The 15,217-nt window shown below is 36.3% G+C and overlaps 1 protein-coding gene across 2 annotated transcripts; it reads right to left on the bottom strand.

Annotated features, from left to right (window-relative positions):
* Positions 1-2,862: 2,862 nt before the first annotated feature.
* On the bottom strand, positions 2,863-14,552 carry LOC121421344 (alpha-1,3-mannosyl-glycoprotein 4-beta-N-acetylglucosaminyltransferase C-like). 2 transcript variants are annotated; one of them, XM_041616037.1, is made up of 5 exons: positions 14,455-14,552; positions 11,363-11,565; positions 10,058-10,191; positions 6,951-7,044; positions 2,863-5,558 (listed from the first exon to the last, which is right to left on the bottom strand). In XM_041616037.1, the coding sequence occupies exons 2-5, from the start codon at positions 11,460-11,462 to the stop codon at positions 4,399-4,401; spliced, it is 1,488 nt and encodes a 495-aa protein (XP_041471971.1). In that variant the 5' UTR covers positions 11,463-11,565; positions 14,455-14,552; the 3' UTR covers positions 2,863-4,398. The 2 variants fall into 2 exon arrangements, with proteins under 2 accessions (XP_041471971.1, XP_041471972.1); XM_041616038.1 differs by having other exon boundaries at positions 11,363-11,585; positions 14,455-14,540.
* Positions 14,553-15,217: the final 665 nt, after the last annotated feature.

The raw sequence follows: 15,217 nt of genomic DNA, 5'->3' as shown, positions 1-15,217 counted from the left end.
CAAACAACAAATGTCCTTAGTAACTTTAAAATAAACTCATGTAGCATTTTCTGCACACTCTGTCTTATACAGTTATGCACTTGATTTTGACTTCATACAAGTTTGTCAATATCAGGGCCGATTTACACAAACGTGGTTAAGTTTCATGATTGATTTCTGTTTTAATGATCATGCAATGATAGCAATCATTCATTGAAATCAGATATGATCAATTGCAAATCTTGGGGTTATTGGCCATGGCCTCAAGGTCAGGGCCCCATCTTACAAAGAGTTGCGATTGATCCGATCAACCACAACTATGGAAAGCCAGCAATGTCATCATATAAAACGCAAACTTGTTCAAAATATTTTCTAGATATGATACATACATACATTCACCGTTCTCCTGAAGATCGAGTGTGATTCTCTTTGTTTACTAAGGAGTTTATGCAAATTTCTTGTAGAAAAAAATTATGGTATAGATGGTTTTCGTGCAGTTGAGATTGATGGGATCAATCATAACTCTTTGTAAGACGGGGCCCAGATTGCTTACAAATTTCACAAGATGACATCACATTGACAATGTATAAACTTCACAGATTTGATAAATTGAACATGTGTACATTTTTTTTCCCACTTGCTCTTTACCACTCTCAAAATACAGTATTGTTTGAAATTCAATGAGAATATTATATTGCACCATTTAGTAGCTTTTAACAGTAGCTTTTTGCACCGACAAATGAGAAATGGTTCTGAACTGTGCAAGTAGACATGCTTGTATAATTTGGAATAGGATTTTTTTCTCTCGATCAATCACATTGCACCTTTTAGTAGCTTTAAACAATTGCTACTGCACCAACAACTGGTTAAAGTACTGGCCCACAATAATACACATACAGCAGCGGCAATTATACATGTATATATACTCAAGGGGAGCAGTTTAAATTAACATAGCACAAAAAGTAAGCTCCCCAAAATCAAAATGAGAAAAGTGTTAAAATGAACATGATTCTAGTATTTCTACATGTAAATAACAGACTGTCAAGTCCAGTATCCTAAATGAGACTCGTCTGCATGAGCAGACCCAATTTAAACTTCAACAAGTGCGTTTTGACACAAGACTAGCACAAATACGACTTGATGTTTTAACTGTATGAAAGGGACATTCTGTGCAAGAGTTCAAGTCACAGACTTAAGGCTACATATTCAGAGCACTTTCCTTGAGCAATGGGTTTCTACAGTATAAATGTACCTGAACCAGATTTGGTCATTAGAGGTGGAGACCTTCTACTGCTGGTCTACTATCGACATCAAGTCTTATGTTAGGGCCCTGTCCCCTCGTTCCATTCCGTGCAAGCCTTGTGGGTGAGTTGTGGAAAGTCACCCGCAACAGAGTTTAGAGAATGTTCAGAAGTTTTCTGCATGCAAATCAGACTTGCATGCACTTCTGCAGGGATACTGTCCATGCTGGCTACCTGGGGGTAGAAACAATAGTCACCTGCGAGTCACACGCAAAGCTTGCACGGAACGATGTGATGGGGCCTTAAGAAGCATTAAGTACAACCATCATGGGGACCTTTCAGTATTAAAAATTCAAGCATCATGGTTGGGCTCAATAACAAGGTACATGTAATTGATCAATTACGTAATTAATTACATTTTATTAAGTAATTGTAATTGTATTTGAAATTTTAAAAGGGAAAGTACTTGTAATCTAAAAAATACAATTGAGTTAAATTACATGTACTGTCAATTTCTTTTAGATACATTCAACTACTTAACATTAAACTTAATTAATTTATGGTTTATAAATTTCATGACTTTTTCATGTCAACTGTTGCAGAATCAAAGAGTGTAAAAGGCAGAACATATGCCTTGTTAACATATAGTCTTCATCTTGTCAGTTTATCTGTAACTTAGATATGTTATAATAGGTGTTACTACGTACAGAATGAAAATTAGTTTCATTTATGACTTTTCTAGAAAGTAATTGAAAATGTAATTGACAAAAGTGATTGGTAATTGTAATTGAAAAAATGTTTAATTGAAAAGTAATTGTAATTGAAAAGTTCTTCAATTACGTAATTGTAATTGAAGACAGTAATTGAGTGCAACCCTGTCAAGCAAAGAAAAATGTGTCATCCTGACAAAAATACACACTGGTGAGAATCAAGCTTCTTTAAATCATGTGAGAGAAAGACATATCATAACCACAAAATGAGTTGAATAATATCACATTCAAATAGGTCAGATGTTTTCTAATTCATACATAAATAAACTCAAAAGGCACGTAATGTCAAGATGTATGTATGTAATTAATACAAAAATACATGATATGATTTGAAACTGTGATGGGGGTAAAAAAGCATCATAATAGTTTTGAGATACAATGGGCTTACAAGCACTTTGATTCTTAAATATCAACATTCATATTATAATGCTGTTCCAGTTTATCAGACAAGTGATGTATCTACATATTTGAAGGAGTGCTCAATACTACCCCCCCCCCCAAAAAAAAAACCCCAAGTAGAATGCCTCTGGCAGTCTCACCTGCATTATGCAATTCGATATAGCAGCAGTGCCGACTTTGAAAACAGCTTATTTTGAATAATAATTCACGAAAGAAAACATTCATAAGATATCAAAATACTATAGTGTACATGTATGTCCATTCACCCAACATGACCTTCGATCATGGTCATGTGATTTAAGATGTGTGCAAAACAATCATTTATACTTGATTACCTTTATGTCAATTTTTAGTTTTATGAACTAGGTCCATATACTTTATGTTATGATGTCATTTAAAAAAATTAACCTTAGGTTAAGATTTGACGTTGACGCCGCCACCATCGTCAGAAAAGCGGCGCCTATAGTCTCGCACTGCTATGCAGGTGAGACAAAAATCAACAAAATGAATAGTCAATGAATTTTCATTGTTTTCTTTTATATTTATAATGCTAATAAATATTGTATTCACCCTGCCAGCATGTGAGAGAATTTCCTGAAATATTACAACCAGAGTCTGAAATTGTCTAGATTACACATTGATTGTGTAAAAACAATATGGAGAGTTCTTTGGTTTCAAAAAAGTGATGTCATTAAAATATATAATATAGCTAATTTCCTACATGTACATTGTCATCCTGGTGTAAAAATATGTAATTGCACTTAAAAAGTTTCATTTAAAAAAGATATGCTTAACATAAGATGTATATGGTAACTATTGCAGTATATTACACAGAGAACATCAATCGACTTAAATACCATTGACAAGACACCTCAAAATACTAACTTGCAGATCAAAATTCATATCAATTCAATTTAAGAGAATTTTGCTTCATATCAACGCAGTTTCTTCAGTTTATATTATCCACATCATATATATTATGGCATTAAAAAAATCAGCAGGCATTTCTAACACCACAAATATGGTTTAACATACTTCTGTTTGGTGACATTTTCATATTACCGCAGACAAAGCAATACGAAATATAAATCATGCATGCACTGGTCTTATGGGGATTAAGGAAAAGAAAAATAAAGAAACATTACTTTCTTTTTCATCATGCCTGGGTCTAGGGTTTACAAGGAAATGAAAATAAAAAATCCTTTATGGTTCTTTACATTTTAAAATTTCATGAACTTACACGTACCTTTGCAAAACAGGATTTATGCTTTGGCTGTGTTGTATTTTCTATAAAATAATGGAATTCTCATTTTACATCAAGCTTGACATGGAATTACAAGTTTTCAGAAACAGTAAAAGCAATTTTTTTTGCGGAAAATGACTGTTCCTACAGGTCCTGAGGCAGAGATAACTTTCATGTAAACAGTGAAGAACAGCCAATCAAACTCAAATGCCCGAATACATAAAGAAGGTTTTTACAACCATGGTTTGAACCCACAGTTTATGTAGAATTCCTGTATATGTTACGCATATTTTCCACGCATATAAAAAAATGTCTGATGCTGATGCACGCTTTTGTCACAGTGCGCCAAACTGAGGCCTGTTGCCATGGTTAAATACGCTATTTCATTCATGAGTCCACAGTTTTGAATTAATAAGTCCACTCTTTAAACAGTGGACTCATGAATACAATTATACAATAGCGTACTTAACCATGGTAACAGGCGTCAATTAGCCTCACATCAATATTGGACACTTTTCAGTATATGCGGCAAATTAAGCATAATTTATACAGGAAATCTGCATCAACCATGTAGTTGTATTTATGAAATGACCCCAGATGTAGTAGGTCTCCTGTACTTCAAACAGTCAAACCAGCATATGGAAAAATGCCCAAGGAAAATGCCATTCATGAGAAAATGCTCATCATGGACATGTTCCTGTAAAACATTCTCACAAATATTCAAGTGAATATTAACAGTAAAGGAACTATGCAAGGAGTTATACAATCAATGATGTGTCCAAACAGCAATCTCTCTTATAACTACCCACTGAACCTGAGAAACAAGAACATGAATACGGAGACATGCCACAGTTTCAGTAAATTTCTCTTGCACATTGACATCAATACTACCTTTCACGAATTGCCCTATCTCAACATAGCTGCTACATTCTGGCAAAGATCCTTCATTTCCACTTTGGAGTAGGGCAGAGCTCAACTCGAGTGCAGCCACTTCTAACATGTCTGCGGGATGTTTGTCCGATCCAGTTGCAACGGCGATGCGGGATAGCACTGTAGGATCATCAAAGACCACAACTACTGACTGGCCCTCTTGAGGACTCACCGCCCAGAAGTACCCAGGCTCTACACTGTAACTCAGCTGTGGTCCAAGGTACATACTGAACTGCTTCATATCGCTATACACTTTGGCAGGAGGATTGTCACTATCTATATACTGGCGTTTATAATGGTCAAAGAAGTTGTCTTCCAAGTGGCTTTCCTTATCCTTGAGCGATGATTGCTTCCCCTTGTGCTGGAAAATCGATGGCAGCCGTTGGTGCATCTCCTTCTGGCCGTTCAATGAATTGAAATACCGGTAGAGGAGGTCAACAGGCTGCTCCTGGTAAAAGAACATGATGAACTGTGCCAGCCTGTCCAGGTCATAAGCATGGAAGAGCTTCCCGATGAAACCTAGGACTGAAAACTCTAGCGTTATCCAATCAGTACTGCTCTTCAACTGAACATATTCTTGAATTGCACTTATATACCCTGCAGTTGTAACTACATCATCTTCAATTTGAATATAGTATTCTGAAAGACTATCGGCATAGAAGAACATGAAGGCAAAATCCACACACTGCTTTGAGCGCCAGTAGACCCTTTCTTTAGAGTCGCCATATAATAATTTCAAGTTGTCAAGGGGTGGATAGAATTCTTGAGGGGCTTGGATAACTTGCATGTATCCACTTTCAAGATAGTTCAGGTACCTGTCCATCAGCAGGTTCTTCAAGACATTGCGCTTCTCTTCTTCAAAATCTGCCAGGAATATCAGCAGTGTGACCTCTGCCTGTTCCTCTGGGGTCGAGTTCTCAATGAGGGAATCTAGAGTTTGCGTCAGGTAGTGTTCACTCTCTCTTTGAACCGTGGGTATGCCTATCGTCAGAAAACCTGGAGAAGAGAGAAGCATTTCATGAAACAAATAGCCAGTGATTTTCATTTATTAAATGTTAGAAGCTACTGAAATTCTTGCATCAGACTGGCTCAGAACTGAAGCAGTGATAGCCACTCCCAAGACACTTCATTAAATACTGATGATGAAAGAAGTAATGGGGCAAATTGCATGAAAGGTGCAATCAATTGAAAGTCTATTGTAAGTCCTGAAATCATTTACAACTCTTTGAGGAAATGTAAATTGGAGATTGATTGCTGAACTTCTCCTCACAACCACAACTATCATGAATGATTGATATTAATTTAGCTACATCTGGGGAGCGTTTCATCAATATTTTCATCCGACAAGTTGTAGATTAATGTAACAACTGGCTTTCCATAGGGACAGTGATTTTCCGTTTCTAAAAATTGCCTTTTCCGTTTCAGAAAATCTCAAATTCCGTTTCAGCATGTCTGGAAACGGAAATTCTGTTTCCCCATAGACTTTGTGTACAAGAAAAATTGACAATTCCATTTACGTAGAAAACCAATACGCAACGAGTAGCGATGTCAAAATGCTAGCGCTGCTCAAAATTTGCATCTACCAATGTACTAACATCGCTTTAAAATCCATTTTAATCGAAGAGATTCGAGCTAAAAAAGAAATTAGGGAAACATAATCAACATTAATATATTCTCACCTTTCATATTATTAGCATTGTTTTATTATCAAATGGGATTTTATCGTTGATTTGGGGACTTTTCGGACATCGTTTTGAGCAGTCGACGACTTCCGAATATCCGCCATTTTGGATTTGATGAATCACTGTGATCATTATATTATGACCGAACGCAGAGGGCAGCAACACACGGCCGGATTCTGCCTTCTATGCGGACGTAAGTGTAAACTAATTTGGATACGATCGAGTGATGGAGAGGCTCGAGTGTAGTTACGATGTGTTGATTGTCATGATTGTTGTTGCAAAGTGAGATCGTGTTTTTTCAGTTGATATTAGTATTTTGTTGAGGATTTGGGATTAATTTCTGTTGCTTTTTTGTACATTTTGAGAAAAAACGTGTTTTCCGTGATTTTCCGTTTGAAAAGCCACTTTCCGTTTCAAACAGCCGATTCCGTGAATTCCGTCCGTTTTCCGCGATCGCGGAAAATCACTGTCCCTAGGCTTTCCATAGTTAAACCACAACATAAAACCACAGTTTAAATCAAACCCAACTTCAAATACATGCCAGTGGGTTTAGCCATGGTGGTATTAGAATTAGCCAATCTCAGGATCAGATCTTCTGCTAGTACACAAAGTGGGTTTTAGGCCTGGTACAAACTATGTATATAGACCTTTCGGCCACCACGTAAAGCTTAAATATATTTGAAAGCAAAATGAATTTCAATCCTACCTGTCTCCTCTTTTCTATAGCCTAAAACAAGGGATTTTCTGAGGTCTATGTCACTGGGTTTGGTCCATATCCTAACAGATCCATCAGAGGAATTCTGTAATCAAATGAAAAATGGCAGAAAGAGTTTAATATCACTTTTTAAGCATTTTCTTCTAAAATGTTGCAATCGATATATTATAGAAACAAAGTTTTATGAAAGATATTCTACTATGAATGGGTGTTTTGAAGTACTGGTGGGTGTTTCATAAAGCTGTTCGTAAGTTAAGAGCGACTTTAAGAACGACTGGTGATCCTCTCTTGTGGTAAATTGTATATACATTGGCGATGGTTAAGCGCATAAGAAAGGTTCACCAGTCGTTCTTAAAGTCGCTCTTATCTTACGAACAGCTTTATGAAACGGCCCCCAGGTATGTATGGTATGGGGTCGTAAAGCTATGTGGGTCCTAAAGCTATGCACCACTCATCGCACATGTATATAATTGCAATGGCAAAATGTGCACTCTGTGTGAACTGTGACTGCAGAGTGACGAATGATTTCTACTCACCTTTTCTATAGAGGCTGCAATAATCACTAAATGCACAGAAATCCATCAACTGTTTGGAATTTTGGAATTATATTAACTTCAATTTCATATTTTCCTATAATAATATGAACATACTTTAGATATTGAGGCACAGGAAATACTATTTCTTTGCATGATAAATCGAGTGTGTAGCCTTAGGACCCGTTCTACATTGGGAGGCAATATCAAGAGGTGTTCGGAAAACATGGTGGGAATTTCGTATTAGTAAGATTTTTTAATATTTTCTTCTTGGTTAAGGATCTTTAGAATATTTACCAAAAATGAGTGAAAAATAATTTGTTCAAATATTAAAATTGGCATAGTTTTATCAATTGTGAACAAAGTGCATACATGTAGATCCCCATCACCATTATACAAACAACCCCATCCATTCATAACAAACAATGAGCGTTAATCATAAGCACAATGAATTTTAAACTACAGTATGACAGGGACCTTTGCCTTACATGGGGTAAATGGGTAGACTTCATGATCAATTACTCTCATTTGTATTAATATTTTGTTTTCTTGTCAACTTTTTCTCTACAAAAACACAAGGGGAGTGAAAACCCTACAGCATCATAGCTTGTCATTTTTACCAGGTATTTGTACATTTTAGATGCCTTTCCATAGGAGTAAATAGGTAGAATTCATGATCTGACACTCATTTGTATTATAGGTAGCTTTTTACCATGAATTTGTAATCTTTGGATGCCCTTTAAATTTTTACTTTTCATATTCCTGACATATTTTCATAACAAATACAGTCACTCTTGTCCAGTAAGACCAGGCAATGGAACAATACATGGGGCCACTGAAAACAGGTGACCTTTAAAGTTTATACAACACACCAAAATTGTTTTTCATTTGAAAGGATATGATATTCCTTTCACAACGTCAACATTCATGCGAACTGTCGTATCAGTCAATTTTAGTCAAAAAATTGATTATGAGATTTTGACTGAAAATTATAGTAAAAGTCCAACTCATTGCATAAGTAAATTTCTAGGCAGCAATTTATTTTAGTTTGTGAGATATGAGAGGATTTTCAAGGTGATGCCATACAATTTTTTGATAAAATACGCAAATCCAGATGGGAATGTGGACTGTAACAAAGCATGCAACAGCTGCGCATACTTAATATGCAAATGCGGTCAGCCAAACTATCGTATCTGCATTGCATTGACTTTGCATGTGACTCATCATGTGCATTGAAATCATGGTCAGGGTTGTTGTATGCCCTATGGTGTTTTTGTATCTATAGGGAAAATCTTAACTGCTCAGATCAAAATTACAAGCATGTACATGTAGCTCTTTTGCGATATCTTCTCTAATTCATGGTTATGTTAAAAAAATTATCAATGTTAAACACTTGTCTTTGTCTTTCCGAACAAGTATTCATATAATAAAAATTTTGTATGGCTTGGGAGAAAAAGTGCAAATTATAGTAAACTTTTCAGTTGATTTTCTTTGAAATGGGTTTCACATGGTCATATCGGATGACTGCCAACGAAATAGGAAACAATTTGGTGGCCACTAAAGACAGGTTCCACTATAGACAAGTGAACACTAAGACAGGTTTGACTTTATACTCAGTGGTTGTGTGTCTGGACAGGTCATCTGGACATTCAATTTCAAACAGCCATTTGAAAAAATTTGCACACAAAGTTTCTACAATTTTAGGACAAAGTGTTAGGCAAAATTATAGAGAACAAATACTGATGATGTTTACAATTTTTCAATTTATAGTGTTTGTTTAATCAAAAGAAAAAAGATGAGGCCTCACTATTTTTAAGTGTCTGGACACCTAACCCTCTATCCTACTTTCTTTTTATAACAGCTGGTATCTCCGGTACATGTACCTGTATACCCTTCCTGATCCTCTTTTTCTTCCATAGTCAACAGAGCACTTTTGATTGAACATTCGACTCAGCTTCATTTATGCACCAAGATTAGACAAACTTATAGTTGACCAAAAATCACATACATACGTAATTCCGAAGCTTCGTTATTCCGAAGGTTTGGATATTCCGAAGGTTTGTATTTCCGAAGGTTCATAATTCCGAAGGTTCGTTAGTCCAAAAACGAAATGAGGTTCGTAATTCCGAAAGTTCAATTGTCCGAAAACGAAATGAGGTTCGTAATTCCGAAGGTTCCTTAGTACGAAAACCAAATGATTAACGAACCTTAATTTGTTTTCGGATTAACAAACCTTTGGCACAACGAACCTTATTTCGTTTTTGAATTAACGAACCTTCGAAACATCAAACCTTACTTCGTTTTCGGATTATCAAACCTTCGGAATAATGCCACAAATAATGAACCCTTTTACGCTATCGGATTAACGAACATCGAGGTATAGGCAGTTTACTTGTTTCGGAATTACAAACCTTCATAATAAAGAACCTTCGGAATTACGAAGTGTAACCCCAAAAATCAATCAGCCAAATTAATCTATTAAGCAATCAAAATGGTTTAAACCTATTTGGTGTTAGACTACCATAGAGGAAGACCAAAGCAAGTAAGATAAACCAGACGAATTACCCTCCCTGATCCACGCCTTCTTCCATGATCACCAGAGCACTTTTGTTTGAGTATACCAATAGTGTCAAACAAAGTGTCCCGTTGATTTATGACCTGTTTGATGAACTGGGCATGTTTGATAGGCTCCTTGTCATCTGCATATGTAGAAATAAAAATAGGATATTAATTCTATTAAATGAATGTTAACTCATTGCCTACTGGAACCAGGAGGTTAATGTACAATACTTTGCACAACCCATGTCACCATCTCTCCCAGTACTAGCATTCCTTTTAATCGCTATGTTACTCACAATCATCATCATTGATTTTATTTAGGTCAGTTTCAAAGGATTGCTGAATCTTGTGCCATGATGATGGTCGCTCCTCCCATTATTTTTTGGCTTGAGCAGCTTCCTCATTCACGCAAATATTACTGCTTTCCTTCTTTGCTTTATCTTTCCGATATTTGGTCTTCACTTTTCTCTTCGAATCCATCGATCCCCTTCCATGTTCTTTTCAGTTTTACCATCTTCATTCCTCAACACATCAGCCGGGGCCGTGACAAGTCGGACCACGGGCCGTGTTGTCCCACCCGTTTCGTGATTTTTTTCCCTCACAAATTTGCGTCAATTTTTTCGTCTCTGTTTCATCCAGCTCAAATTAATCCTCAACAGTTTCTTCCTAGCCATAACGGTACATTTCACAGCTTTTATGGAAAAAAGACGAAGATGCCTTGCCTGAAAAGTCAAGGTCTGTAAGCTATATCATCATGATATTTCTATCGTGCATTTCTTGAAAAGGTACAACGTGCATTTATTAAGAATTTACAATGAAATATATACATATACCTGTAGAAAACTTTACATGAATGAGATCACACAGGTATGAGAGCAAATGACCATTAAGTGCTTTGAAAAGAAGTGTACCAGTCTCAAACTGTCCTATGTTGTACAGGTAGCCAGTGCAGAGTGTTATAAGTAGGGGTGAGGTGTGAGTGTTTTGGGGCTGACAAAAGATAAAACGTACATAAATGGTTTTGGAGCAGCTGAAAACAATGGATGTTCTTAGCTGTTGTGCCGTAAAGAAGACTTCTTATTGTTCATTTCTAATATACAGGCGTAATTATTAAACTAAACTTTACATCAAAATGCATTTTTTTGTAAAAGATCAAAACTAATTCTTGATAAAAGCCCCAACATGATTGTTTCATTATTAAACACTAACTTAGTACATCTAATAGGTAAGGTTGAGAAATAAAAACAGTAAAGTTGATCTGAATGAGACAGATTCTAAAGACTGAAAATGTTGACTAGAATAAGTGCATACCTTTTACCGTATAAAGCAAACGTGCATTCCAGCAACTCACAATGCACAAAACGATTACGCCAGCATAAAGAAGTTTGTGAAGTAGTCTTGGGCGTGGCATCTTGTTGAGTGGAGAGAGCACAGGAGCGTATGGAGAAGTGACTGTATCATGCCTTTCATTTTTCAAGTTGACGTTTGTCACATCATGTATTTAGTGGACCAATCTGAAATACAACAAATCAAACTGTTTATACAATGAAAGAGATTGAAAGCGCGAGAGAGGGAGAGACAAAGAGAGAGAGAGAGAGAGAGCAATGAATCGAGTGAAAGGAAAATCAAACTTCTAACAGATGGCCTCTAGAAGTATCAATGGCACCAACAAAGAAAAACTTCTGGGATTGTTTGGACAACAGTTAAAGGTCACACTGAATTTTCTGGACACTTAAAATGAATGAATTTCTGTTCCATAAAATTGTTGCTTGATTTCACCTATATCATGCAATCATTCTACCACTTTTGGCTTTCATTCCAATTGAAGGGGAAGTTCACCAGGACAAAAAAGTTTACTTGTAAAGTAAAAATGGCAAAAATATTGCCGGAGGTTTGAGAAAAATCCTTCAAAGAATAAAAAAGTTATTAGAATTTTAATTATTTGAATAGTGATGTCATATGCGAGCAGCTTTTCTACACATTGTATGGTAAAATATCAATGAAATGTAATTTCTCAGAAAATTGAAAATGGCTTTTACAGTTACTGCATCTTCAGTATACAGTATCAACAAACAAATCATTTCATATCCGTTCCTAACAAGAAAACAAAAATATGAACCATTGAAAAATTGAAATTTATGTATGTTATATCACACAACATATAGGGCAGCTGCTCATTTATGATGTCACAAATCCAAATCTTAAAATTCTAATATAACTTTCTTAATCTTTAATGGAATTTCCTCAAACATTCACCAATATTTTTTACTATTTTTACAACAAACTTTTCTTCAGGGTGAACTTCCCCTTTTAAGTATTATTTCCAAATTCATTATATCAAAGATAAATTCCAGTTCTGGTAACGATCTCAAAATGACTTTTTACAGAATCTAATATAATGACCACCCAAGTCTCTGTTTTATGAATAAAAATATGTGCCAAAGGATTCTGGAAGAAATTGTGTAATTGCTGAGAAATAAGCAAAATAAGCGTGGATTCAGTCACTTCCGTCTGGTCTTTATTCCAGCAATACACTGTCCCACGTGTGCCTATCTGCGTTGGTGATCTTCAGTGTGAACATTTTTCAGCGTAGATTTCAAGATTTCACAAAGTTCAGTTTAAGTAACTGTACCAGATCTAGATCCTCGCTGATATACCGACAATTAAACCTGGTTTTACAGACTTTCTTATGAAATCAGTGTTTACTGCAACTACTGGTATTTCTCTTTAAAGTACACAGTAAAATAAGGACAAAGAAAACATTTAAAAAACAAAGACATCAACCCAGTCCACCCCTTCTGAGACTTGGATCCATGAAATTCAGCTAGCTAGGAGATAGGCGTCACAACTCGACAAATAAGATTGCTATCCTGTGTATAAACTAATATTGGAAATCTCTCAGTCATATCACATTGAAGGAACATTTTGAATTTATAAAACTATTTCAGAGTGGATTATACACCTTTATTTTTTATCTGAAGAACGGAAGAATCAGCAACAAGAATTCATAAATTCAAGTGAAACAATGAATGGCTGGGTTTTTTTAACCTTTAATTATACACTAATTCTCAAATGTATTTTCCAATTCTCACATTTTTTAACTGTTTCACCAAAATAATTTGTAAAACTATCTTGTTGGTCAAATAATTTGAATTTATCTCTTCAAATTGCATTTTACATTAAGCCTGAAGAATACAGCATGAAACCTCAAAGCCCTAAAATTAAAAGGGCAACCCTATCATAGTTTGAAAGTTTTGAAATCAATATGGCTTTCAGTTCTACATGAAATAAAATGGTATTGACTATTAGGGTAATCCTCTGTTTTAGGGGTCCAAATTATTTTAGGTTGCTAACTTCAGGCAAAAGTCACAAATGCACTTACAATGAGAATAAGTCGTCCGCAAGCTACAAGGCCATGAACGTACGAGCACACTCGATCGCCTATCGGCCTGGCTGGTCAATTGACTCCTCTCCCGGGGAGTCAAGGCGAAAGGTGTGGGGGGGTCCAATAGATACATATATATTGCTATATATCACCTCCTCTGTTTGAGGGGATATTAATTGTGGCATTGGGGGCATTTAGGGCATGATGACATTGGTAGCAAGGAGAAAGAGTGGTGGCAAGAGGGGATGAACCTGTCCGATATTAAAGGGGGGCACAAGGGGTTGGGTTAGCAGATATGTATTGCTTTGTATAGCACCCCTTAAATAAAATCCCCTCAAACAGAGGTGTTATATAGCAATATATATGTATCTATTGGATCCCCCCCACCTTTCGCCTTGACTCCCCGGGAGTGCAGTCAATTGACCAGCCAGGCCGATGGGCGATCGAGCGCGCTCGTACGTTCACGGCCTTTAGCTTGCGGACGACTTATTCTCATTGTAAGTGCATTTGTGACTTTTGCCTGAAGTTAGCAACCTAAAATAATTTGGACCCCTAAAACAGAGGATTACCACTATTAGTATCGGTAGTTCAAATTTGTTTATTTTCACTTTCGTTTATTTTCTCTTCAGTCTCCATCCTGAGCTGTATAACAAAAATGCAAATATCCTTGGCTTTCACAATGTGAACAAAACAGGCAGCATATTTTACACATCATTCTCTGAATGATTATAGCAAACTCAACAATACTTCCAGTGCATACTCAACAGGCCAGCGAACTCTGATCGGCTGCAGCAGTGTCGAGTCGGTCGAACACTCCACTCCAAAGCCACCGGCGCGGCGCGGCAAGCATGGCACTCACTGTTGACTTACATTACCGAGTTCACGCTCGCATCACAGCACAAATCAAATCCAAAGTCACACATGAAAGTCGATGCAAATAGACGTGCACGTCTAGTAAAAACGATTATTACTACTCACGGTCCTGATATGATACTACTGAATTTTATCACATATTTACCTCAATTTTTCAGAACTCCATTCCACATTTCCGGCTCATGAGAGGAAGTGCCAATCTTAACTGGCCCTGCATTTTTCACCCCTGCGTTACATGTAAGGGGTCCCCCCGGCCGAGCTCTGAGCTGAGTGCGCAATTGACCCCTGCATTTTTTTCAAATCCTTTCATTGTGTGCTACAAAGGTTATGGTGCCTCTGAACAGTGGCATACTGATGGCTGGGGGCTCGGGGTGCTCCTCCCCAATTAAAAAAAATCATGACAAAAAAAGTGGAAAGAAAAATAACAGAAAACATAGAAAGTGAAATATGATATCATTTTCTGAATATTATGTCAAGATCACAAAATTTGATATTTTAATGAAAAAGTGGAAATTTTTGCTTGCTCGCTTCACAACTTTTTGATACATTTTACCCGATCTGCCATATCTTGCTCCTTCAAAATTTACTGAATATACCATTGCCATATCCTTTCCTGTTTGTCCTGTCAAGTGTCAAACACATAAACCTTGAAAATATAGGATTCATGTGTTTTATAGGTATACCAAAATGATTTGAATGATTACAAATTCTCCCAATTGATAATGCAATTCTTCTCACTTGGGTTGACAAAAGTCTTCTTTTCTTATGAAGGAAATATACAAAGGTAAAAGAAGTTTGAATGAAAAAGAAAATAATTCAGGTAAATACATAAATTTATAAATGAAATTTGACAGCACCATTCAAAAATTATGGCAAAGATAATGAAAAGAGAAAGAGAAAGTCTGCTG

Source organism: Lytechinus variegatus, chromosome 9 (assembly GCF_018143015.1).
Source record: "Lytechinus variegatus isolate NC3 chromosome 9, Lvar_3.0, whole genome shotgun sequence".
In the NCBI taxonomy this organism is placed as follows: domain Eukaryota; kingdom Metazoa; phylum Echinodermata; class Echinoidea; order Temnopleuroida; family Toxopneustidae; genus Lytechinus; species Lytechinus variegatus.
Note: the sequence above shows the minus strand (reverse complement) of the source record. Positions and strands in the feature narration are given on the sequence as shown.